At 38.6% G+C, this 24536-nt stretch overlaps 2 protein-coding genes across 2 annotated transcripts; one reads left to right on the forward strand and one right to left on the reverse strand.

Moving 5' to 3' along the window:
- The first annotated feature begins 174 nt into the window (after positions 1-174).
- psme3ip1 (proteasome activator subunit 3 interacting protein 1) lies at positions 175-5266 on the forward strand. The gene is made up of 8 exons (XM_057347471.1): positions 175-223; positions 1144-1209; positions 1307-1429; positions 1549-1647; positions 2500-2621; positions 3608-3744; positions 3956-4029; positions 4764-5266. The coding sequence occupies exons 3-8, from the start codon at positions 1315-1317 to the stop codon at positions 4967-4969; spliced, it is 753 nt and encodes a 250-aa protein (XP_057203454.1). The 5' UTR covers positions 175-223; positions 1144-1209; positions 1307-1314; the 3' UTR covers positions 4970-5266.
- Positions 5267-6089: 823 nt separating this feature from the next.
- On the reverse strand, positions 6090-24427 carry cpne2 (copine II). Its single transcript, XM_057347468.1, has 16 exons — positions 24197-24427; positions 20510-20712; positions 19478-19657; positions 19262-19336; positions 19019-19090; positions 18840-18923; positions 18629-18718; positions 18424-18522; positions 17176-17259; positions 16700-16759; positions 15134-15267; positions 14975-15029; positions 14312-14363; positions 14060-14193; positions 7483-7719; positions 6090-6347 (listed from the first exon to the last, which is right to left on the reverse strand). The coding sequence occupies exons 2-16, from the start codon at positions 20681-20683 to the stop codon at positions 6240-6242; spliced, it is 1638 nt and encodes a 545-aa protein (XP_057203451.1). The 5' UTR covers positions 20684-20712; positions 24197-24427; the 3' UTR covers positions 6090-6239.
- Positions 24428-24536: the final 109 nt, after the last annotated feature.

Raw genomic sequence — 24536 nt, forward strand, 5'->3', positions numbered from 1 at the left:
ATATATGAAATAAATAAACACGTTTATTTTGAAATGCTACAATAATAATGGAAATTGGCTCACTGACACTAAAATATCACGGAGTAAAATCGAAAGTGAAAATTTCCTAAGCGTATTGGCTTATAAAACTACATTTCCACATAGTCCTTTCTGCTTAGGAACTACGTACCATTAGCAGGCGTTGTACACGGACGTCTTTTACAGAGACACGAGACCGGACTAGGTAAATATCTGATCGTGTTTCCATGTCGAGTGATTTATTCTTCGTTAGATCTTTGACCAATTACATTTTTGTCTGACATGCAATACAAGCTTTTTTTTTGTTACATAGTGTATATTTTAGCGATTATTATATAAATATATGTTTTGTATGATCACCCAGCGAGTTCGATCATAGCCATGCATGCTCTTCAGTTCAGATCCGTAAAACTATACGGCTGTTTTAGACAAATACTATAGTATTTGACTAAGAATGTGTGTTTGAAACTGCTTATTGCAGTGGACTTAGCATGTATACACAATAAAATGGATGTATGGTGCCATTGTCGTTTTTCACCGATGTTGCATTACACGTAGTATGTATGTCTGTAATGTTTTGGTGTTTTCTTACGCTGCTTTCTGGTATGTGTCACTTACCATGCAGACTCCACTGTGACAGTAAAAGTGTTGATAAACTGATGTGATTAACTAAATTGATTTGTACAAATATCGCTTTTGCAGTATATCTCAAGTGAGAACCGTGTGTTTTGCTTCAGTTATGAATATGAAATATGCATTATATATTTTTTGATGCTTCTGCTTTTTAAAGTTTCGGTTGCATTAAATCAGGTAAGTGTGTCAGTCTGTGCCGTTATCGTGTTCACTGCTCAAATCCAACACTAGGGGGGAGTGTTGATCTTTTACAGAAGTTGTGGAGCTTTTTAACATTGCTTGAAATTTAAGTTAATCACTGTATAAAATATCCTAGAACCTTGGGGCATAAGACTTATATTGATTTGAATTCCTGTAAAAAAAATGGATAGTACATAAATTCAGTTTGCATTGTCAGTTGAAAAGTCATTGGTCATTGCAGTTCTTTATTAGCATGCATTGATGGAGGATGTTTTGCTTATCTCAAAATTGTATTCTTTCCTATCTGAACAGAATATACTGCAGATGACTTCATGAACAGCCTACAGTTTTTATTCTCATCAAATTAACACCAATCCGGTGAGTGTAGATAAACACACATAGTGCTGCAACATCGTGTTTTAAACAGCATAAGTCTTCATGTGCTCTGTAGTGTTCTGATGACTGTGCTGTGTAGGTTCTGCCATGGCAGATGGTGTGGATCTTGGCAAAAAGTTTGTTTCAGAATCTGAACTAGAAGAGAACAGAAAGAAGAGGCAGGAAGAATGGGAGAAGGTCCGCAAACCAGATGACCCAGAGGGTAAGAAGATCTCAGCCTTGGCCTAACAGCAACCAAACAAATAAACATAATGACATACATTAGTTGTTCTTGCATACATGTGCCAACTTTTGATTCTGTTTATTCTCGCTGTATAACAGAGGTCCCGGAGGAAGAATACGACCCCCGATCTCTGTACGAGAGGCTACAAGAGCAGAAAGACAAGAAACAGGAAGAATATGAGGAGCAGTTCAAATTTAGTAAGCGCTTATGATTCCCTCCCATCTTCAACCCTTTTTTATCAAACCCTGATCTCTCATATGTCACGCATCAGAGTCTCGGGGGCCTTGCCTCTGCTGTCTAGATGTGACCTCATTTTGGGGTTAATAATCTGTCACTGCTTGCGCACAAGCGTGTGTCTGAGTGCGTGCACAAGCGCCGGTGTGCGTTTCAGCATTTCCGTGGGTGTCTATGGGTGTGAACAGATGGGAGTGGTGCAGATCAAGAGCAGGTCTGTTCTTGCGGTTACTGATGAGAGACTGGCATGATCTTAGCATCTCTGCTTCGTCTCCGTATCCCTGGTGACAAGCCCACTCTCAGTCTCCCTAGCGACCATTGCTACTTCTATTGCTGTTGAATCCACGGGCCTATAGAATAGCTATAGAACCATCACGGTGGTCATATTTGCAGGGAGCATAAATTGGGATTTGATATTTACTTCTCCGATTAATAAAGAAGAACAGGAACAGAATGAATCTTGAGAGTCTCTTCCATTCATGGTTTTTGAATGTCTTGTTTTTTTCAGAAATAATCTTTAAAGGATCCTAAATTCTTAAAAGGATAATTCACCAAACAATTATGGTGTCATGTGTCAAACCCGCATGTCTTGCTTTTTTCTGTGTAACAAAAGGAGATTGGAGATTACGCAGATTGTAAGTCATTCATGAAATTCATTGTATTGAACAAAAAGCAGTGAAACTGATTTCTGGGTACACTATTTCTTCAAGAAACTAGAATAGATAAATGTAGCCAGAATTTCTATTATTCTAAGACATTTGGGTTCCCACTAAATGCACAATATATACAAACAATTCTGTTCATGTCCACTACAGAAAACATGGTTAAAGGTCTGGAAGAAGATGAGACCAGCTTTCTCGATGAGGTGTCGCGGCAGCAGTGTCTCATAGAGAAGCGCAGGCGGGATGAGGACGCTCAGGAGATAAAGGAATACAGGATATCCTTTTTAAGGCGCACCCAATTTTACTGTCATCCAACTCTTGAAAAATTGACAGGCAGTTTTGCTCTCCGCCCGAATCTGTCTCCGCGCTCACATTCGTTAAGGCGGCAGTGGAAGACGCAGCTGTCAAACACACTGATGCCGGTGAAAAGTAAAGTGGAGTTCTTGTACCTTGTTAGTGTACATACACTCAAATAAGACAGCCCCGGGGGGAGCCCGGTACGCTGTGAGTTTCAACAGAAAGTCACGCAGACATGGCAAACGGGGGGGAGATGAAACGGGAAAATTGCCTGTCTGTGTGCTTTTAGTTTCAAGTAATTTACTTTGTTTTGCAACTGGAAAACTGTTGTACTTTAGTGATACTTCAGGCACACAGTTCAATAGCTGTGCAGAACAAGCTGATGATTGGATGAAGATCATCTGAGTAACACATTATTAACACAGTTTTGTTGCATAGAACCCCAATGCTTTTGTTCATACCATACAATTGATTTTTCATTGTGAAACTAGTAACACGATCAGCAGTGCCCCTTCTCTTCTGCCAATCAGGTAAGCTTGCAGATAGAAGGTTGGAGGATGCGTTGTCGTGGCAACTAAAACCTTTCCCTGGGATTGATAACTGCATCTAAAAGCACCGCTGAGAGCGGCTATCAGCCTCATAATACACTAATGTGCCCTAATTCTACTGAATTCGCCTCTCATGCAGGCACCAAATTGGTCTTACTTGTAAGTGTGTCACCTTTTTAGGCCATTTGAGAGTGCTGAGAGAAAGGAAGTAGGTTTGATATCTGCGGTGACAATGGCTTTGAGCGGCTGGATTAGGATTGTGTGTCCTATCATTTGTTTTTGTTTTTTGCATATAAGCAACTGCATTTATAAAACGCAGTGCTGGAAAGTAGGTTGTCAATTGTTGCTTTGATTTCTTTCACAGCTTAGTTACACCGGTGTGTGTCAGTGTTTTTTTCTTAACCGATAAGCGTCACAGCGCTCTGCAGAAGCTGGCGAGCGGTGAGGGCCACAAGAAGGAACCAGAGAAAAAAGCAGGACCCAAGCCATCAGAACACAGGACCAGTCACCTATCTCAGGCCCACCTGCTGGCTGGAGCAGTCAAACGGCGCAGGTACCAAAACAGGGCAGTTGGAAACTAAAATCATTGTGACCCTTCTTGATGTTTATAAAACAATTGTAATTAACATTTATATTGGGACTAATGGAGCTAAAAAAACCTTTTAATGTCTCTTGTGAGAACAGCCTTGTGTAATTCCAGTACAAAACTAAGGTTCCCGGTAGTCCCATTGTTGTTGTTTTTTGTGTATTTGATTGTCCTGCAGTTCATCTCAGTCCTCAGAGGGGAGTAAAAAGCTGAAAGCAGAGGAGACTGTAGCTGGCAATGGCAGTCAGACAGGTGGGCAAAATTGAATACTCATATGAATTATGTAATCTAATGCATTTTTGATTATTATCAAGTCTCTTAAGTCAAAGTGCTTTAAAACGGTATCAGAATATCATAGTTTTCAAAAACCTCAAAAAGTTTTGCATAACATCTTGTCCTGAACCATGAAAATCCCAGAAGTTGAGCCAGTGTAAAACTTTGATCTATTTCAGAAGTGTAACTGGAGGGATTTTAGGGTTAAATACAAGTTAAGCCTTATTCCACAGCATCTGTGGAGTGTTCTAGATTAGCACAGAAATTGCCCATTAGACTTTAATGTTGAGTTTTTTTAGACAAAATTGTTTATTTACAAGCATGCCATAGATACTGTTTGTGAAATGTATTCTTCAATAAGATGAAGTAGTTTACAAATCATTTGTACTGATAGCAGTCTTAAAGTTATAGTTCACCCAAAAATGAAAATGTACTCACTCTCTCACCTGTATAACTTTCTTTCCTCAGCAGTATGCAAAAGAAGATATTTTAAAGAAAGTTGGTACCGAACAGTGCCTGCACTCATTCACTTTCATTGTATTATATGGACACAAAACCAAGTCAATGCGTGCCTGTTAACAACATTCTTTAAAATATCTTCTGTGTTCTGCAAATTCACAAACAAATTCAATTTTTTTGGTGAACTATCACTTTAAAGAACAAAAATAGAGCGTACGCGTGCTTTATATATGTTTATTGTTTTGTGTTCTCAGAGCAGGAGGCGGTTGATCCCAAATCCCCCGGCACAGACATAACCCGCTCGGGAGTTCTCCACCTGCCTTCTGCCGCTGTATGCGTGGGCATCCTCCCGGGTCTCGGCGCTTACTCGGGCAGCAGCGACTCTGAATCCAGCAGCGATAGCGAAGGTAGCGTGGACGAGATTGGCTCTACCACAAAGCGCAACAGGCTCTTCAGATAGACACACTGACAGAGCAAATTCACAAACAATCACTTTCTCTCAACACCTGTGATGCCCAAGGCTCGGGTTCTGCCCGCTTGCCTCCTCAGAGGTGTAGGGCACAATTTATTACCTTATTTATTTAGCTCTTTAACTACGTATCTCTTATGTTCTGATACTGTGTTTAAATTTTGAAAAGTCTGTTTGGTTATATGCTTGATGTTTATTAAAGGTTCTGTAGAGTTAACTTCTATTGTGGTTGTTGATGTTTCGTGCTCTCAAAACATGACACTTTCCCCCATCCTCCTCATATTATTACATTCCATACAGTTTAAACATCTGGCAGTTAACCCGGTGACGCACCTACCCATCTACTCACCCACCCCTGCGGCTTCTTCACAGCTAATGGCCAAGGGGACACTGAATGACTGACAGCTGGGGATCAAGAAGACTGCTTACACCAAACATTTAGAGCATATTTCTGATATCATCACAAGACAAATCCGACGTTGTATGGGCAGTGCTTGTTTGAAGATGTTCCAATATGTTGGTTGAGTTTTAAGTTTCTTTGAGTTCTTTTTTTTTTTAAACAATATGCTGCAATGCAAAGAAATGCTGGAATTTTCATGAATTGTGTCGTGTAAAAATGAAACTGTGTGTGATAGTTCACTGGAACATAACCAGTGAGGAGAGATTGGAAAATAAAGATCTTTCTCGTGTGTGTGTTCTCATTTAATAAATCAAATGGTGCTGAATTTGTTAATCAGTGCAAAACAGCTCTTGATATTGTGTTGAATCTTGATAATCTTTGATGGCGTTTTGTTGACTCGCAAACAGCGAGTTGCCATAATTACATACCCAGTTTTCACAGTAATGTGATCTAAAGTTCAGGTTTCCAACGCAAGTATCACACGGTTGTGCTTTTCACAAATAGAATTTATTGACCTGACTAAAACAAACAACCAATAAAACTGTACGAAATCAACAACACCACCTTGACCATGGCACCATCACTAAATACAAATCACAACATAAGATACTCTAAGACACAGAACACGGTAGTATAAAGTTATATTCAGCCATATGTAACTTATTTTGTGATAGATACAAATAGCCATTGCATCTTGACTGATGTGTTGTCATATATATATATATATATATATAGAAACCAATAAATAAAAACATTTATTTACAAGAAAAAACATGCACTTTGTCCATTTAATCGGTCAAGGGGGATTTGTAAACAGTTAGGTTTTGGCAACATGCATTGTGAACTTCAGGCTTCGAGCGCTCATTCCAGCTTCGTGTTGCTAGGCGACAGGTTCCTCTGTTTGAAATACTGTGTGACCTGTTGAGGCAGCTCCGCCAATACGGATTTGGCCAAAGTTTCCTTCGGCGCCTGCGAGAACAACAAAAACATATCAACGTCGTTGAATTTGCACATTCGAGTACACGTTGGCAGTGAGGACTTGTTAAATCCACTTCCATCTCATGAAAACGAAGGAATGGCAGACGTATCTAGTGGCGAATGTTGGCACCGCGTCCCTCCATATTCTCAGCTACGCTAAATGAATTTTAATTTCTTCTGAATGGAGCCCAAATTAAAGAGTGCTGTCCGCTCCCTCCTGCTGTTGAGGAAATCACATGGCCCACAGAGCGCCCACTCGCATTCCTACTGCTAATTCTGTTTACATACGTGATCCAGGATCGAATTCAGTTTAGAACAACAAGAAACTGTCTGTGGCAACAGCAATATTGATTATATGTGGAAGCTGAAGCCTTTGGGTCAATTGATCTCCATAATATTAAGAGTTTAAAGCTGAGCAGCAAAGACTTTTTGACCTGGGGCCAGTAGCATAAACTTAGCTGCTAAATTAAGACTGTCTTAACAACTTGTCGCACTGACTAGCAATTTTTTTAGGACCAATCAGTTTTCAATTAGACTGTCTACCTTTCTATGTAACTGACTTTAAGAAGTTATGACCAGTCTTGAAGAAAAAAAATGAGATTAACTTGTAAGACTAGACTCGTGTAGTTCATGCAACAAGGCCCCTGACTTTGTGACCAATCCATATATAGGGGCTTTCACAGTAAAAATCATCATTTACTCATCCTCATGTTATGGCAAACCTGTATGACTTTCTTCGGCAGAACTCAAAAGAAGATATTTTGTTGAATGTTGGTAACCAAACAACACTGGCCCCCATTGATTTCTATATGGACACAAAACCACTGAGACATTTCTCAAAATATCTTTTGTGTTCCAGAAGTCAGAGTCATATACAGATTTATTCACATGAAAGTAAATAAATAATATAATTTGTATTTTTTGAGTAAACTATCGCTAAGTTATAGTCTTTAACCTTCCTTATTTAATTTTTTACAAATCTTGGAAGCCAAATTTAGGTAATGGTTTACGGATTAGATCCGGATTAATTATTAAACCTTGGCTAAACAATAAAGCATAAACAATGTTAAAAACAAGATAACCCAAGATTACATTAACTCGCAAGTGTAGAGAAAGTCATACTCACATTGCGAAAGTCTCTGAATGGGACAAACTGCACAATGTCTCGGACCGCCTCCTCTCCCGTGTAAGATCGCAGCGCGCTGCTGTCACCATCCAGAAACTCCATGGCCGTAAAGTCAGCATTACCCACCCCGATGATGATGATGGACATTGGCAGCTTGGCAGCCTGGACTATAGCGTGACGTGTCTCATCCATGTCACTGATCACTCCATCAGTAATAATTAGTAGTGTGAAGTATTGCTGCAGAAGAGACAGACGGGATATATAATGAAAAGAGCTTGTGCAGGAACACATGTGACTGGGGTTGTCAGCATGTTGCTGTGCAGTAGCTAGGATGTGCCAGGTGATTGCTAGGGTGTTGTTGGGTGGTCGCTAGGTGGCCCAAATACAAAGAGGCCACGACTATTCATGACACTGTATACTGGTAGCTAGTTAAAGGACAGGTCACCCAAAAATGAAAAATTCAGAAATGATTTACTCACCCTCAGGTTGTTCCTAATCTGTTTAAATGTATTTGTTCTGATGAACACAGAGAAAGATATTTGGAAGAATGTTAGCAATTTTCAGTTCTGGGAGATCATCCACTACCAAAGTAGAAAAATTAAAATGCTAGTCAAAGGTGCCCCAGAACTGTTTGTTTTCAAAATGTCACATTTTTGTCTATTTAAAATATCTATCTATTTCAAAATATCAGTCTTACACCCTGATGAAGGCCTGCTAGGGCCAATACGCGTTGGTATTATTAATAGTTAAGCCCTGAAAATAAAGGCTTTTTAAATTGCCACATTTCTATGAGAGTGCCTGGATTCGGAATCTCTTTATTTATTGAAGAAGAGTCCATAATCTAATTTTGTGTTCAACAGAAGAAATAAAATCTACTATGGTAGTGGATGATGTTCCAGAACTGAAAATTGCTAACATTCTTTCAAATATCTTTCGTTGTGTTCAACAGAACAAAGAAATTTATACAGATTTGGGACAATTTGAGGGTGAGTAAATGATGATAGACTTCAGGGGTCGTTTTCATTTTAGGGTGAACTATCCCTTTAAGGGCTCAGTAATCCCAAAATCAATTTAAATCAGTGCAGTGGGATTCTTATCAGACCACAACCGTAAAGCCAATCGCTATGAAATCCAAAAGCACACCTCTACTAAAAAAATAAAAATAACAAATGATTTGAGATATCAAAGCATCACTATTTGAGTTTTAGAAAAACCCTCAAATGTAACCAACAGTAATAGTGATGTGCTTCAGCAAGAACCACTAATGGGATGTTTAATCTAGCCACAACTATGATGGTTGATTAAAGATTTAATGACAAAATGTGCTGAAATTTGCCACGGTGCCCTCCCCCCACAAGACACAAACAGACAGCGAGAGAGAAAGTGTGCTGAGGGGATTTATGCTGTCAAGACCCCCTCCTGCTCTCCGCCACGGCTCCTTAACACTTAGCATGGTGCAGTTCCTCTCTTTCCTGTTATAATTTAGCTTTGCTTCATAGTCTATGCAGTACTTAAAGACTTCATCGTGCTGCACACATGCAAAGTGTAATTACAATTTTACCTAAAATGATTTGCCACCTCTGCAAAACAAAAAAACATCATAAAGCTTCAAGCAGTTTTGCTGGTCAGCCAGTTGGTTTTCCAGCCTAAATCCCTTAAATAAGCAGGTGATGTGATGTAAAACTCCTTTTTCATGGAACGTGTTTATCTTGCTCTTGCGGACTAATGTTTGAGTCATATGTCTCTAAACAGCACTGCATAATGAAATTTACCTTGCTCCCTTTATTGCTTATGCAGCCCGTGGCTTATTAGAGGGGTTTGCCTAAGCAAGCATCATAATTACTATTGCTCGTACTTACAGTTAGGGATTAATTTCAAATCCTTAAAGTGTGGATCTTTTAAACCGTAAGTGGAAAACTTGTTTTGCACCGTGCTGTGAACATAAATGAAGAACCCCCTATAGCAACACCATAGAAATGAAAAAACCTCTCACCTTAGCAACCACATAGCAACCTGACATTGTGTTGATATTTATACAAGAAACTACCACTCAAAATATCTTTGTTTTCATTTGTTAAATGTAGGTCATTGAATATTAGAAAGACGGCAATGCAAGCAGTGGAAAACAATGTCAAGGCTGTTCAATCTTTTTTATTTAGCTATTACGACCGAAATGGGAAGTACAGTCATGCGGAATGGAATCAGATGAGGAACAAAACCGTGCCCCCTGCCCTTAACGCCATACTGTATCGCTGAGACACTGTGGGCAACTCTTCCTGCGAGCACCGGTTTAACCTTCCTAAATAAACACACGGCTAAACAAAACGAACAGGATGTCCAACCAGTAACCGTGCGAAATAACACACATAAAATAACCTATATACAAAATAAACTGATACAGAGATCAAAAGTCAGAGCACTTCCCGAAAGATGCTGTAAACCCAAATTATCTGAGCAGTGCAAACAAACTGTATAGCTCTGTATTCCTACAGCATGTCAACAATAATTAGTTGGAATTTTGGAAAAATATATATGAGACATTAATACTTATAGAAAAAAGAAATAGCAGAGAAAAATTGCTCAAAGAAAATTGTCAAAGTATGACAAAAATGCAGGTGGATTCTGTAACCTTTACAAAGACACTGTCTGGACATTCAGCATCTGGACTTCCTGCCGTACCCATCCACAAACAGTTGAGTGTGTATGACATCGCCCCCACCCCCGCTGAGACCCCTGAAGTCTGGGCTTTTTGATGTGCTCGTGACCGGCTCATTAGTGTCTCGCTAACTAGTGCAGGGACACATATAAAGTTAACCTGAATATTCACAGACGCAGTTGATGTGATCCTCAAAACAAAACGCTTACACTCATAATGCAAGTGTTCATTGGTAAGTCATCTGAAAACCTTTCCCTGCTTTTAAATGATGTGCATAAATATGTCAAAAATATTTCCATTTAGTCCCAGTAGCGGTTACAAATATTGACTATGGATTGAAACACTTGAGGAGTTCACAAACCACTGTTAAAACCTTTCACCAAAATAGAACATAACCACAGCACAATCTTCTTCTTACTGGATTAAGGCTCTGTCATTCTCTCTTCACTACCCATTTTTATCTTTTAGAGGTGACAGGGTGCAATTAAGGATAGAAAGCATTCTAGCCTCTTCTAAAGGAGGTTAAATAATAACTAACTATTAAGTTTTCCTACCAGACTAAGTGTTTGTCATGAAGTGCGAGCGAAACACTGCATTTAGCTCATGAGAGGCCACCAAAGAAAATTCCTGCACTCTTCCAGACAGGTTATAGCATAGCTGTGATGTGGCACGATGTTTTCAATGAGCATCAGGACTGACTGTATCTACTAATAAAATATATGGTTTAGTGTCCATCTATTTTGACATTTTAAAAAGTAGTGTCATTAGAAGATCAGCTGTGTGTACACATTTCTAAAACATTTAACCCTATAAAAACTAAATTATGGAATTATTATTACAAATGAAAATTTTTTTAATATAAGTATTATTTGCTTAAAGGTCCAGTCAGTGAAATCTAGCGGCAAGGTTGCGAATTGCAACCAACCACTCACTCCACCCCTGTCGGTCGAAACACTATGGTGGCTGACAGAACATGTCGAATTATATGCAAGGGGACCCGCGGTGTATGTAGATAGAAATAGCTCATTCTTAGGTAAATTCTTAATAAAAACACAACGCTTCATTGTGTAAGCTCTTTATACACCTCTGAAGACATAGTTATGTATATTATATTGTATTTCTGTCAATACATCCTCCAAAAAATTACACATTGGACCTTTAAAGAAATGAAAGCCTTTTGAAGAACTTTTGGGAAATCATTTTAAAGAAAATTAGGTACATATCTCATGCCGTTCTGATTACCGCAAACTTCTCATTCCCGTAATGTGTCTAAACATTTAATTTTTTGCCTATTATTGTTACAATTATTTACTAATCTCAACAAAGCATTTTCATTAGAATCTAATTATTGTACAAATACTGAATACAATTTTCACAATGTTATATAAAAAATTCTTTAAGTGAAAAATGTAATATGGGGTGCAGTAGGGGTGTCACAATATACCGGTATTTATAATAACCACAGTATTAATCGTGAGTCTTGATATCATGATAATACTATACACATAGTTGTAAATAATTCACGACCCGTATCTGTTGACACTTCAACATAGTTGGCGGTGGCGTTGCATTCATTTTGGCAACATTTTGATTTAAGAGGCACAATGGTAAAAAAAACACTTTTTGGCCAAAAAAACAGGAAACTAAAGAAGAATTTAACTGTTAGCATATTTCAAATATTTCAAATAGATATTTAGATAATATTGAAATTGTTCATTATTTTGGCCATTATACCTATGTAGTGGAAATTTCATATTGTGACGGCCCTGGATAAAGTATCCCTAGTGAGTTTGTACACTTTCAGTTTAGTTCTTTAGTTTCAGTTATTTTAGTTCTTTTATGTAAATAACAAATGTAAAGGTAAACAAAAATGCGATCACATCCTCTTAAGCTTTTCTCTCCCTCTGAATTCTCTACCTAAACCCAACTCTATGCACCGGAGTGTGCAATAATGATTATCCAGCTATTCAGCAGTATGACGTCTTGCATTGTGTACAGCCCAGCTCCCCCAAAACAAACAAACGTTACTCAGTTCCCATTCTCCTCTGAAGCTAGCCTATGTGGATGGCCTGTACGCAGAGCAAACCTGAGGGCACAGCCTCATTAGTCACTAACCCCTGAACAACTGCAAAAAAGGGAACATTTGTTCGCTGAATCAGCTTCTATAAATAGCTATAATTGAAAAGAGATTTTAATGGCTGTTTTCCACAGGGCTGATAATAAGAGCAGGAGAAATTGTGAGCGCTGCAGTGCGCCGTTCAAAGGCCCTCGGCAGACTTTGAACTAACAACCAGAGGCACATTTTCCCAGTGTCCTACCGAGCAATTAGACTCTGCTGCGCAAGGGTCAGTGCTGGTATCTATTAGACAACCGCACGTCTGTGTACACCCCAGCAAAACAACATGACTGACCTCTTAAAGGAACAGTTCACCAAAAAAATGTACCGGCACAAAGCTGTCCTGTAGCTTTGGAAGACGTGTATAGAATATTTGGATACTGAATGACTACACACAAGGTTATAGATTGAATAACATACCTCCCCTTTTAAAAGCAAATGACACACATGTTCACAGGAGATTAACAGAGTGAGTTAAACTGTGGGAACAGACATGTGGTCTTGTTGTGGAAATGGAACAGTGTTGGGTAAGTTACTCTGAAAAAGTAATAAATTACTAGTTACTAATTACATATTCAATAGTGTAATTAGATTACTGTACAAATTACTCTCTCCAAAAAGTATTTAGTTACTTATTACTAAGTACTTTCTATAGCCTTTCTATAACTATAGATTAGTTAAGTGATTCAAGGATAGGCATGAAACGGCTCTTTTAATTCATTCAAATAAATAATATTAAACTACATAAAGTACTCTGACCAAAGTATTACAAATGTGAGAATTATACATTAACGCACAGATTTTAAAGTTAGACTCTGAATTTTGATGTCAATTCCACTATTGCACACACATATATTACACAAAGTATTTAGTTTAATTACATAAGAAGTAACTGTAATTAAATTACAGAAAAATAAAAGTAATCCCTTACTTTACTTTTCAAGGGGAAAGTAATTAAATTACAGTAATTAATTACTTAGTAACTAGTTACACCCAACACTGAAAAGGAAGACCTGTCCGGATATACCTTTCTGGAATGTTCTATCTAAGGAGCTTACACGGTTTTCCAGTTAGAGAGAGAACACAGTGGAGCACTGTTCCTCTCCGAGCAGAGGGAAGGGAGTTCTGGAGGGATTTGTGTGAAGTGGGTGTGGAGCCGATGTGGTTTCAGTCATTTAGTCTTACAGACTGAGAGTGCTTTTGCAGCTGAGTAATAGGATGCGAAAAGACTAATGAGGCTTTTATATGGAGACTCGTTGTCCAGAATTGCTCTGACACCGCAGGCGCACACACACATAAACACAGGCTCTATGTTCATGGGAAGCCACTAATTGTTAAATAGCAAAACGAGGCACTGCTGACATAAAACATGCAAGAAACCGTCAATTACATTAACACTGAAGGCATTTAACAGATGCTTTTATTTCCATGGACCTCCAGTACTTTACACATGACAGTCGAAGGATGGCAAACATTAAATTCAGAAAGTAATCCATCGATTTACCTGACCATACAATCCAAATAAGCTAATAGTTTTTAAGTATAGATGTTAAACTAAACTTGCCGAACAGAAAGAGTTTGGAGCATGCAGTCTTCTCAGCTGAGAGATTTACATTGGCATGCACTTGACGGGCACTGCTTTTTTATGCTAAGCAACTTGATCAGCGTTCTTCGGGAAGTGAACCTACATCATAGCAAGGCACGAAAATCAACGCAAGCCTGAATTATAATTAAACGAAAGGAATTCTGGGAAGATTTGTTGTAAAGTATGCAGCTGCTTCGTAATTTGTTTTGGAAATACTTACAGCTGCAGTGTCCTGTTGAAGGGCTTGGGTGGCAAAGCGGGCCACGTGGTTGATGATGGGGGCGAAGTTGGTGGGTCCATAGAAGCGGATGTGAGGCAGGCAGTTGGAGTAAGCCTGAACGATTCCCTCCACACCTGCAAACGCGCAAAACACTCTCAATAAAGCTACATTTAACAAATCATCCATCCGTGAGTCTTCTGTATAGATGCTACAGTCAAAAATGACAAATTGAAAATATGTGTGTGAATATACCTGAACAGAACGGGTTGGTGGGATTAAAGTTGATTGCAAATTCATGGGACACCTGTGATATAAGAGGAAAAAAGAAAATTGAAAATGAGCTAATATCTAGGAATGGGTCAGTATGCTCTCACCTAGTCGTCCACCATCCAACTACTCAAACAGGAAATTATCTACCATATATTTTCATTGGCTATGTTTAAAGTGACATGACTTTAGAGATCATGTCCATGTCCTAAACTACCAATTCAATAACCGATTCACTGCAATCAATTTCACAACTACCGTCAATCTTAAGGATTTTTTTCACAAGGATCTTTGGCCACATCGCAATTCATGTTCACCGCAGTCACAGCACACAATACCATCTATCTGTCAAAGCCTTTTTAGTACCTCGCTCAGACTTACTTGTTCACTCCAGCGTCATGGCGACACAGATGGGATGACAGTTGCATAATCATTTGATATGCGAGTATTATTCATTTTCTTTATCTCTCTTTTCTCTGCATTACACTTAAAATTCTGGTTTGCATTTCACACGTACAAAGTCTTGAGCAGGATTTCACACTAAATTTTAATAGATCGATTCATTAAAAGGAAAGCCAGCTTCTAAATGAATACACACATTTTTAGAATACGTGGACACGTCCACGCTGATGTTACACTTTTTCTCACCTTCCAGTCAGGTGGGAGTTGAGCCCCAAAACCAAGTGCAGGAAACATTTTGTCCCTGTGGACATAAAGTGTGAACAAGAAGGTGTGATTTCAGCACTCTGCTTTTGTGGCCATGTGTAGACTTTTAATGGGTGTTTTATTAATAACACTGATACTTACGTGTCGTAGTCTTGGATGATCTGGCCTACAGCCCATATGGCGGACAGATATTCGTTGCTGCCCATTGGGTTGATATAATGCAAAGAGGACGGTTCCCGCGGGTTTCCATTGGATGCCGTGAAATCAATGCCAACCTGTAGAATCAGTAAGGAAACAATTCACCACAAAAAACAAAAAATTCAGGTTTCTTCCAATGTTTTCTCCCCAGTGTATTAAAAACACAAAAAGCTTTAATACGATACTCCCTTTCATATGCATTCTCATTTCAAAGCTCATGCGGAACCTAAAGGCAATGTTGACATCACCCAGTGAGGTTTGACCGTCAGATCTGCTCAAGAGATCTAACGACGGTCCTTAAGACCTCCTCCTACACTACATGCCTACAACGTCTCTGTTTCTAAGCTTCCTGTATCACATTTCATATAGAACACCTATACCCGCTGTACCAACACCTCTCCCGGGGCCAAAAACAGACTGATGAGGCAAAAGGAAAACCAGTGTTGAGGAAATGTGAGGATGAGGAAATAGGAAGTGACAGAATGAGGCGCCCTTTATTGTTGACAGCCTCACATTTCCCGTCATGGCCTCCGGCTGACCAGGCTGTGAAGTTCGGCATATGAGAATAACCCATAGTGATGTCTACTCTATTCTCCCAGTGTGCCTGTTACAAATCCTCCTCCATTTCTTTAGAGGCTGGCTGTCTCGCTGGAGCCACATAAACAAACTACAAAATTGGACAACAATGGCATCATAAAAGTAGGCTTCTTTTTTTCTTAAATCATGCTGACGATGAACCAGACTAATGGCTAGCTAATGCAAACTCATTTCACAAATGCTCTATGTCCTCTTACTTATAATGCCTCAGATGCCTCCATAAAGCTGCCATGAGTGCCAGATTTTTTTATATACCACCACAAACAGCTTTTCATTTAGGGCTTTTTTTAGGAAATCTATATAGCAACATCAATACAGGTGATATCTTGACATGAGGGATTATCATAATCTGCAGGTCAGCAAATGAAAATGTGCATCATGAGATACAAGACACAGAATTCACTTTTCTCAAAGCTTTTCCTTTGTTCACTTCTCTCGCTAGCTTGATCTCTCTCTTTCACATCCCTTGTGTCTCTCTGTCTTTAGCTTCAAATGAGAGACATGGACCTTAACACTGCGGCGCACTGTAACTATAGCAACCTGTGAATTTCACTCACTTTATCGTTTCTTACCAATCACATTGGTGAAGGCAATTGAGTCATATATAGGAACCATATATAGAGCAGGTTCAACTGGACAGCGTGTTAAAAGAGATTTTACTGTGTTCACTCAATTTGATATTGACCCTGAGTATTGAAAATGTCTGACGTTTTTTGTCAAAAAGACCTGCCGTACACATATGACACTTTATAACTGGAACTGTCATTGCCATTGTGGTTGTCAGGTGAAATAGTGTGAGTGACAGAATATTTTCAAAATCATCTGCATACAAATGATATTTTCATATTTTGCATGCATGACATGACCCCCCCTACACGCAGACCCATAAAGAGTTGATGTTATTATACTCACAGTGAACATGAGCTGACAGCCACCCAGAATATAGTCCAGAAAAGAGTAATCCCTTGTGATCTAACAAAGAATCGAAATAGCAAAAAATCAATAAAAAAACACAATCAACTTTAAAGTCTTTCTATAAAAAAGGTTGCTCATTGTACTGTATGTGTATGTGTGTGTGCATATAATGTGAGACTTAATACTTGAGTCGTGTTCTGGTAGTGACTGAATCCATCGGCTGAGGCAATTTAAGCTACGGTGACTGTGACAGGTGTTTTGTGCTGATATTAATACATTTCATTTAATAGGGATTTAGCACTATTAATCTACTCTTTTCTTACAGCAAAGTCACAATTAAAAACCTTTATGTAATTAAAAATATATATAATCAAATGACACATGAGCACTACATAATGTGCTTTCATTGGCACGCAGAAGGTTTTTACATCGCTTTTTGTTGCCTCTGAATAATGGATTAATTTTTAATTTACCTTGCAAGACTTTAGAACTATGATCCCGGAGTTTTTGTAGTTCTTCTTCTTCTGTTTTTTGGGATTGATGCATTCAAACTCGACCTGTGAACAGAGAGTCCTGCGTTACAGACCACTCACACTGTGAACACCTGTCCTAAAGGGATAGTTCACCCGAAATGAAAATTCTGTCATAATTTACTCACGCTCTTGTCATTTTAAACCTGTATGAATTTCTTTCTTCTGCAAAACCCAAAAGAAGATATTTTGAAGAACGTTGGTAAACAAAAAACTTTGGTCCCCTTGACTTTTTTATTTTTATTGTATGGACACAAAACCAAAAAGAAAGCCATACAGATTTGAAATTACACGAGGGTGAGTTAAAGATGACAGAATTTTCATTTTGGGGTGAACTATCCCTTTAAAAAAATCAGTGACTGCATCATTAACATTAGCCGAAACCATAACTGTTAATCTCCCCTACAACCTTGTTATACATGTTTGTACATTTTATATAAATAATTTTAGATTTAGATTGTGTACAGTAACTGTTCATTTCAGCAATACCGAAGCATACTGACACAATATCTCGTCTGAAAAGACGGCATCAGGGTTGTTCTAGATGAGTTTTTAAATGAGAGATGTGAACATAGCATGAAGCCAGAGGGGGGACAATCACTGCAGGAGCTCAATTCATTTACAACACGCTACAAAATACATCATATCTTCTAGCTAATGCTCTGCAGCAGAGTGTAAATACAAGAACGCTGCAAAACTGTATTTATTAGTGCACAAAACCAAGCACTTGCTCCTGGAGATTTTAATGCATTTTCTGTCTAACTGTGACTGGCGACACAATGCCTGTTCTGACAAACAAGGCAGCGGTACAACAAGTGATTTGCATCTCAAAAGAGCCAGTTACTCTCTCCCACCTCCTCTCTCTCCATCTCCATCTCCCTCTGTCTTTTGCTCTTTCACTCACTAATTCCCAGCTTCATTATGCCAGATAATGAGGCATAGCTAGTACTCACATACTGTAGTATTCTGGCAAAACAGTGACAGGCATTACCGTGAGCCAAGCTTTACTTCTCGCATTAAGACAATTAAACATTTTTACTGTGTTAATGTCCCCGCTTTAGTGCTCCTGCAGGTGCGAACAATGCAAAGCTTGTGGGTTCAACATAAGGACAAAATTTAAACCTGGCATATACTATAAATTGCTTTGGATAAAAGCATTCACTAGACAAATGTAATTTAAAGCAAGATCACCTCCACTGAGTTCTGTGCTTCGCTCATCTTGGTGACGGTGGTCTGAAACTCGCCGATGAAGTCATGGCTTCCGTCATTGTCGTAATCATAGCACAGCACCTGTGGCATTACACATTATCTTTAAAACGAGGCAAAAGGCACGAACGCTAATTTTGTCTCATCGGGATGTGTTTTTTACAAACATGCTGTACATCTTGGAACACACCTTAATGTTTCTGTCCACATCTCCATTACATAGTGAGATGAGAGGAACTGTGAATGGCTTCCACACCGGATCCAACGTGTTTTTAATGACCTGCGAAGAATAAATCACAGTAGGAAGGTGCACAGTGTTAACCTGGTCGCTCATTTGTAAGTCACTTTGGATAAGAGTGTCTGCTAAATGAATACATTCCCATGTAAACTCAGAGTTTTACCTCTGTTCGGTGAACCATCATCCATTTCCCATCATCCCCTTGTTTGTGGAATTCTAAATAGGGGTCTGATTTGCCAAAAAAGTCCTGAAATACAAAGCACAATAAACGTCAACATGATATATATAGGCTTGAAAGCTTTTGAAAGTGCTTGATTTGGTTAGTGCAACCTCTTAACTCACCTTTTTATCCAGCTTCTTCCCACACATGGTCAGGGTGATTATTCTGTTGTCTGATAACTCCTGGGCTGTTATCTACAACAAACACAGCATATCATGATGCTCTTAAAAAAACTCCATCAATGTACAGTATATACACATATATAAACATATAATCACATTAAACACACACACACACATATGTATATACAGTAAGTATATGCATGTCTATATTATTGATGTTTTGGTGTGTATTTGGTGTCTTACTGTGATGGTCCCCTTTCCTGCCGGCTTGCCATTCGCTAAAATCAGTGGTCGGTGTAGTTTTTTATTTGACACAATCTAAAACAGAACAGATGGCCCATTTAACAGATGAGTAGAGACTTTATAGACAGATATCTGTCATAACTAACACGCCAAGAGCCTAATGATAATCTACAAATTGATCTGGCAGCAGATGAAACAAAGAAAATGATACCGTACCACACCCAGCGTGCAGGTAAACTCGCCCAGAAAGTCATGTTCGTAAAGCTGCGAGCTGCACTTGTCCTCGTCAAACATGGCAAACTTCAGCTTCTGGACCTCTTCGAAGTGATAGTCCACTTGAAATTTCACGCCAAACACTGGATTCAGGTTATTTATGGCGGTCTCGGTTCGAGCCATCTGAAGGCACATACAAACAGAGGCCATGTGAATTCGAGGAGGGCTGTTCAATTGTCATGCCAACATAAGAGTTCCAGCTTGGCTAATTAACAGAAGTGTTAACCATCTTGTGTCACCAACTTACTACAATACTGACAGCCTATAATACACATTTTTTTTGTTTTCAAACATTTTCGAGTAAATACTGTGTGAAATGTTTATTTACAAAATATTCCATTCATGCATAATATTGTATTAAATTTGCATTACTGCATATTACTACATTACATCTGCATTGCATCATCTACTGGATAAGCATTGACCAATACAATACTCCCTTATAATGTAAGTGTTTGATGGACACTATTGATCTGTGCTACAGATTTAGTCTCAAAAATAGGTTCTTGTGTAAATCTTTTCACTTATTATAAGCGTTCTTGATATAATCATTAATCCTTAAGCAGTCTACACATCAGTTAAACACATCCTTTTCTAAAATGCATTTGATCCTGCATTACAATAAACACATTCCTTTGTTTCCCTTGCTGTTTCCATGGTTACAGTGTGCCGTGAAAGAGAGATTTCATGTGCAGGCTTGCCCTACTGACCAGCAGCATGGGTCTGTGATGATTGGACTGCTCAAGGCGCAGTCCCATAGAGACTGCACACACACTCATATGCTCAAGCTTCCTTTTTTATTATTATTCCTAAATAAAATCTTATTTTTCCTTGTGTGTATCTTGCTCAAAGACATCTCCACATATATGTAGTTCTATGTGCTAACCCGTCACCAGTTTAAACGCTCAACCACCTCCTGACCCCACCTTTACTCCTCTAATCTCTAAAGGTTGGAAAAACTTTACTGCTCCTTACCTCCACCCAGTTGCCATCCACCTCTTGGAAAAGAACACAGAAGGGATCAGATTTTGATGCCACGTCACGGTCTAGCAGGTTGGAGCCACAGACAGAAAGCTCTACCTTCGTGATGCAGTGCTGGGGCCTGATGGCAGGACCCACGTCGGGCCCCGAGCCCAAAGTATAAGCCATCGAGATGGGAGTTCCTCCTCTCCCACACCCTGGGGGCAACAAGAGTGGGTTTAACTTCTCGGTACACCATCTTGAATTGTCATTTATCTTTCAGTAAAAAAAAACATACCATATACATTTATCAGACGCTTTCATCCAAAGCGACTTACAAATGAGACTTAACATATCACACAGTGACTTGTTTGCATAGGTGCTTTGGTATGCTGCCATACAAAATTCATGTATTATCACTGGGATCCCCCAATTTAACTTAAAGGGACAATAAATAAATAATACAAAAATCTGTCATCATTTACCCTCAAGTTGTTCCAAATCTGTATAAATGTAATTGTTCTGATGAACACAGAGAACGATATTTGGAAGAATGCTTATAACCAAACAGTTCTTGGCCACCTACCACAGTAGGAAAAAATTACAACGGTAGTAAAAAGTGCTCCAGAACAGTTTGCTTTACTACATTCTTCAAAATATCTTCTTTTGTGTTCAACAGAAAAAAGATATATAAAGCATAAAGCAATGGTAGTCAGTGGCGACCAAGAACTGTTTGGTTACACGCATTCTTCTAAATATCTTTGTTCATCAGAACAAAGACATTTATACAGATCTGGAAAAACGTGAGGGTGAGTAAATGATGACAGAACGTTCATTTTTGGGTGAACTGTTCCATTAATGTACCATAAATCTAAAAAATCTAAAAAAAAAATAAAAAAAAAAAATCTAAATTGAATAATGTTTGTTTTCAATGAGTGCTTTTATAAACTTTTTATCTTAGCGCTTGCCCCAAGTTGGCCAGCAATTTGAAACATCAAAATAGAAAGCCTATTATTATCAGTTTTAATCATTTCCAACATAAAAATAAAATGTGGGACAGTGAACTGGAACCGTCCAGTAGAGATAAACCGCACAGCACTGTTTGACCTTTTTTCACAGAAATCATTTGACCACATCTCTTTGAGACTTGGTTCACGGGTTCACGGCCAACTGACAAACAACTTCTCTAATAAAAACCAAACAATCTTATGATTTCCCCACGCTAGCAGACTTGAAAACGGACGCACATACAGAACATGAGCGTCACACCAGGACATGAGGAATACAGTGAGGGCTCGTGTTGCTTAGATACTGATGTACCACTGTCTGTTTCTGTGTTAATGTCACAAACCACAATTAGGCTGTGACTACAATTGACAAAGCAGAAAAAAGACATGTCACACAGAATCCCATCACCTTAAAATGTCATTACAACTTATCATGTTAACAACAGGAACTAAGATTAGTCAATTTTGTTAATTTTTGCCTACCAGTGGTACTCATTTGGAAACAGTACATGATGGTACTAATCGACTTAGTGGTTATAGAACAGCTTGGTTGAGTTGGTCTGGAGAACAACTTGTCAACCAGTTGGTCACAGCAGGCAAGAAAATAACAAAAAGTGAGAGAGCAACCAACCACAGATGGAAAAACATACAAAAATAAGATCGCCACAATTAGTGGAGTAAAAATGTTAGTTAAAAAAATCTGTTAACAGAATTGGTTCACAAAAACCATCCTAAAAAGTCCTTATTTTCACACTCGTATGACATTCTTTTCCCGTAATTTTTTTAGACAGAACATTACTAACAAACCTCCTCAGTCCCTTTTCACATTCATTGTATAAAACAAAAAGTAGCACCAAAATCTGTTAAAATTTCACTTCACATGCCACCAAAAAAGGATTTGAAACAACAAGAGAATTTTAATTTTTGGATGAGCTAACACTTTAAAAGCTTTTTTAACTACGCTATTATCCAAAGCCAAAAGCAAACGTTTTTGATCATTCAGGACATATAAGGATAACTCACCTGGGTTTCCATCCCAAAACGGCATCTTAAGTTTAAATGTAATCTCCAGGGTTGTTCAGATTCTAAATGAACTCGGCAATCAAATAACCATTATATACTGTAGCACAGTACAGTAGGTAACCATTCACAGATAAATGACACGTTCCACATGTGGGTGATGTCATGGAAAACAGGACAGACAGTCACAGCACCGTGAACTTCCTGAATACTCAAGATCACTTAAGAAATCTTGCAGCCGAAGACCAGGTGAGAGTGTAGTCTGTGCAGTAAACAACATCAAATATTGCACAAATGAGTAAGCCATTGACTAACCCTGTTGTTCTGTATCTCATCTGGACATGGGCCCAAATGAGGTCAAAATGGCAATATGTTTTAAAATGACACCATGAACATGGCTTATCTCGTATGATCATCAGCTTTTATCTGCACTTCATCGCTTATCTGCAAGGTGCCAGATAACAGAGGTGTTTTGGGTTCTAATGTGTAATTAAACCATATGCACGTTTCCAATCATCATTTTCCATCATTATATATATTATAAATATGGGGGGGGTATTTTTTAGGGTACCTGCCCCCATCCCCTGGAGTCTATGTCCCTTCATTCCCTAACAACAGAAGTCTCCACGTACAAAATGATAACTTTATACCATTTTTAGACAACAAAACACTTTTTTGAATGAAAGAATTACTGTAGGCTTTGTGTATTAACAAAAACACAAGTATTACTGATATTATGTACGGGTAAAGGTGTTTTCCATTAGACTTACATTTACTACAACACTAGCTGGATCTGACTGGATGGGATCGATCAGTACACTTCCCAGTTAAAGGACTCTAAAATATGTTATTATCCATTACCTGGGAAGTATCTAAACACTTTATCTAAAATGTATTTAAATTAAGAAGAAACTAATAAGAGCCGCTGTATGATACAAACCAATACACAAATTATAGCAGCAATAAGAAAAAATGAAAGTGTCCATTTGATGAAAAGCAAACATACATTTTCCCACATGACAATAAATGTAAGTTTGTTTTTGTAACATTCTTGTAAGTTTATCATGTGCTTGTTCAACAAACAAAATGCTTTATTTGGATAAATATTTACATTTAGATAATTTGTTTGCAGAAGTCATATAAAATACTCAAACTAATGCCAAGATTGTGTGTTCTTCTATCCCAAGACCGAACGCATAGACATTAAGCAAGCTGTTTAAGCATCACAATTTCTGCTCAGACGTCAAACCGCAGCTTCAGTAAAGGATTAAATGTGTGACATCCTGTTTGGTGAATAATGCCTTGAGCAATGCAATGCAGTGAAAGTTTATAATGGCTAACCAAGAGCTAAATGAATGAACGTTACGACAACAAAAGCGGAAACTTGGACAACAGGTAATTACACAAAAACTGAAATACATAACCAATTACGTACAATATTGTTAAACATTGTCCAACTACAAAAACAGAAATAAAGGCAAAACACAAATAATAGTTATTGTTTGACTTCAGCAAAACAGTTGTTGAAATTAATTCTTTACATGCGCAAATGTTTTTGTTAACAATCGCTTTTTTGATACCGGAAAGGATGCCTTCCTTTCCATGTTAAAATGTTACACAACTGGTTTGTTTATGAATGGAAATCATTACTTCTTGAAGTCAATGTGTAACTCACCCCTCAAACCCTTCTCAGACCGCGCAGCCTACTTTTCTCGAGCGCCTTTTCTGTCGTCGTCTATTGGTGCCAACAACTCTGCGTTACAAAATGACTCGGGTTGATTTCATTATCTAGCCAAAAGAAAACGATGCCGATGTGTTTTACGCGAGAAGGTAAAGCCCTTAGCCCAGTGAAAGCAAAAAGCGCTCCGCTGCGTAAAACGCGCGAAGACGGGGAGCGCGCTCAATGAACCAACAGTTGTCTAGTTTTCGCAGCTCTGACAACTCCACCCGAGTCCACATCTTTGATTCTGTCATCACAGTTAGCTAGTCTCCTCTGAATGCTTTCGCTAAAATAG

This window comes from Triplophysa rosa, linkage group LG12, assembly GCF_024868665.1.
Source record: "Triplophysa rosa linkage group LG12, Trosa_1v2, whole genome shotgun sequence".
NCBI lineage: Eukaryota > Metazoa > Chordata > Actinopteri > Cypriniformes > Nemacheilidae > Triplophysa > Triplophysa rosa.

What these genes read in the sequence shown, in the direction of transcription:
- psme3ip1 (XM_057347471.1), top strand. Translation starts at nt 1,315, where the DNA reads ATGGCAGATGGTGTGGATCTTGGCAAAAAGTTTGTTTCAGAATCTGAA. An exon ending in AGGAGATAAAGGAATACAGG is followed by an intron (nt 2,622 to 3,607) that starts ATATCCTTTTTA and finishes GATAAGCGTCAC; the next exon opens with AGCGCTCTGCAGAAGCTGGC. An exon ending in GGAGCAGTCAAACGGCGCAG is followed by an intron (nt 3,745 to 3,955) that starts GTACCAAAACAG and finishes ATTGTCCTGCAG; the next exon opens with TTCATCTCAGTCCTCAGAGG.
- cpne2 (XM_057347468.1), bottom strand. Translation starts at nt 20,683, where the DNA reads ATGGCTTATACTTTGGGCTCGGGGCCCGACGTGGGTCCTGCCATCAGG. An exon ending in AACTCCCACCTGACTGGAAG is followed by an intron (nt 14,364 to 14,974) that starts GTGAGAAAAAGT and finishes CTTATATCACAG; the next exon opens with GTGTCCCATGAATTTGCAAT. An exon ending in CATTCAGAGACTTTCGCAAT is followed by an intron (nt 6,348 to 7,482) that starts GTGAGTATGACT and finishes TTGTTCTCGCAG; the next exon opens with GCGCCGAAGGAAACTTTGGC.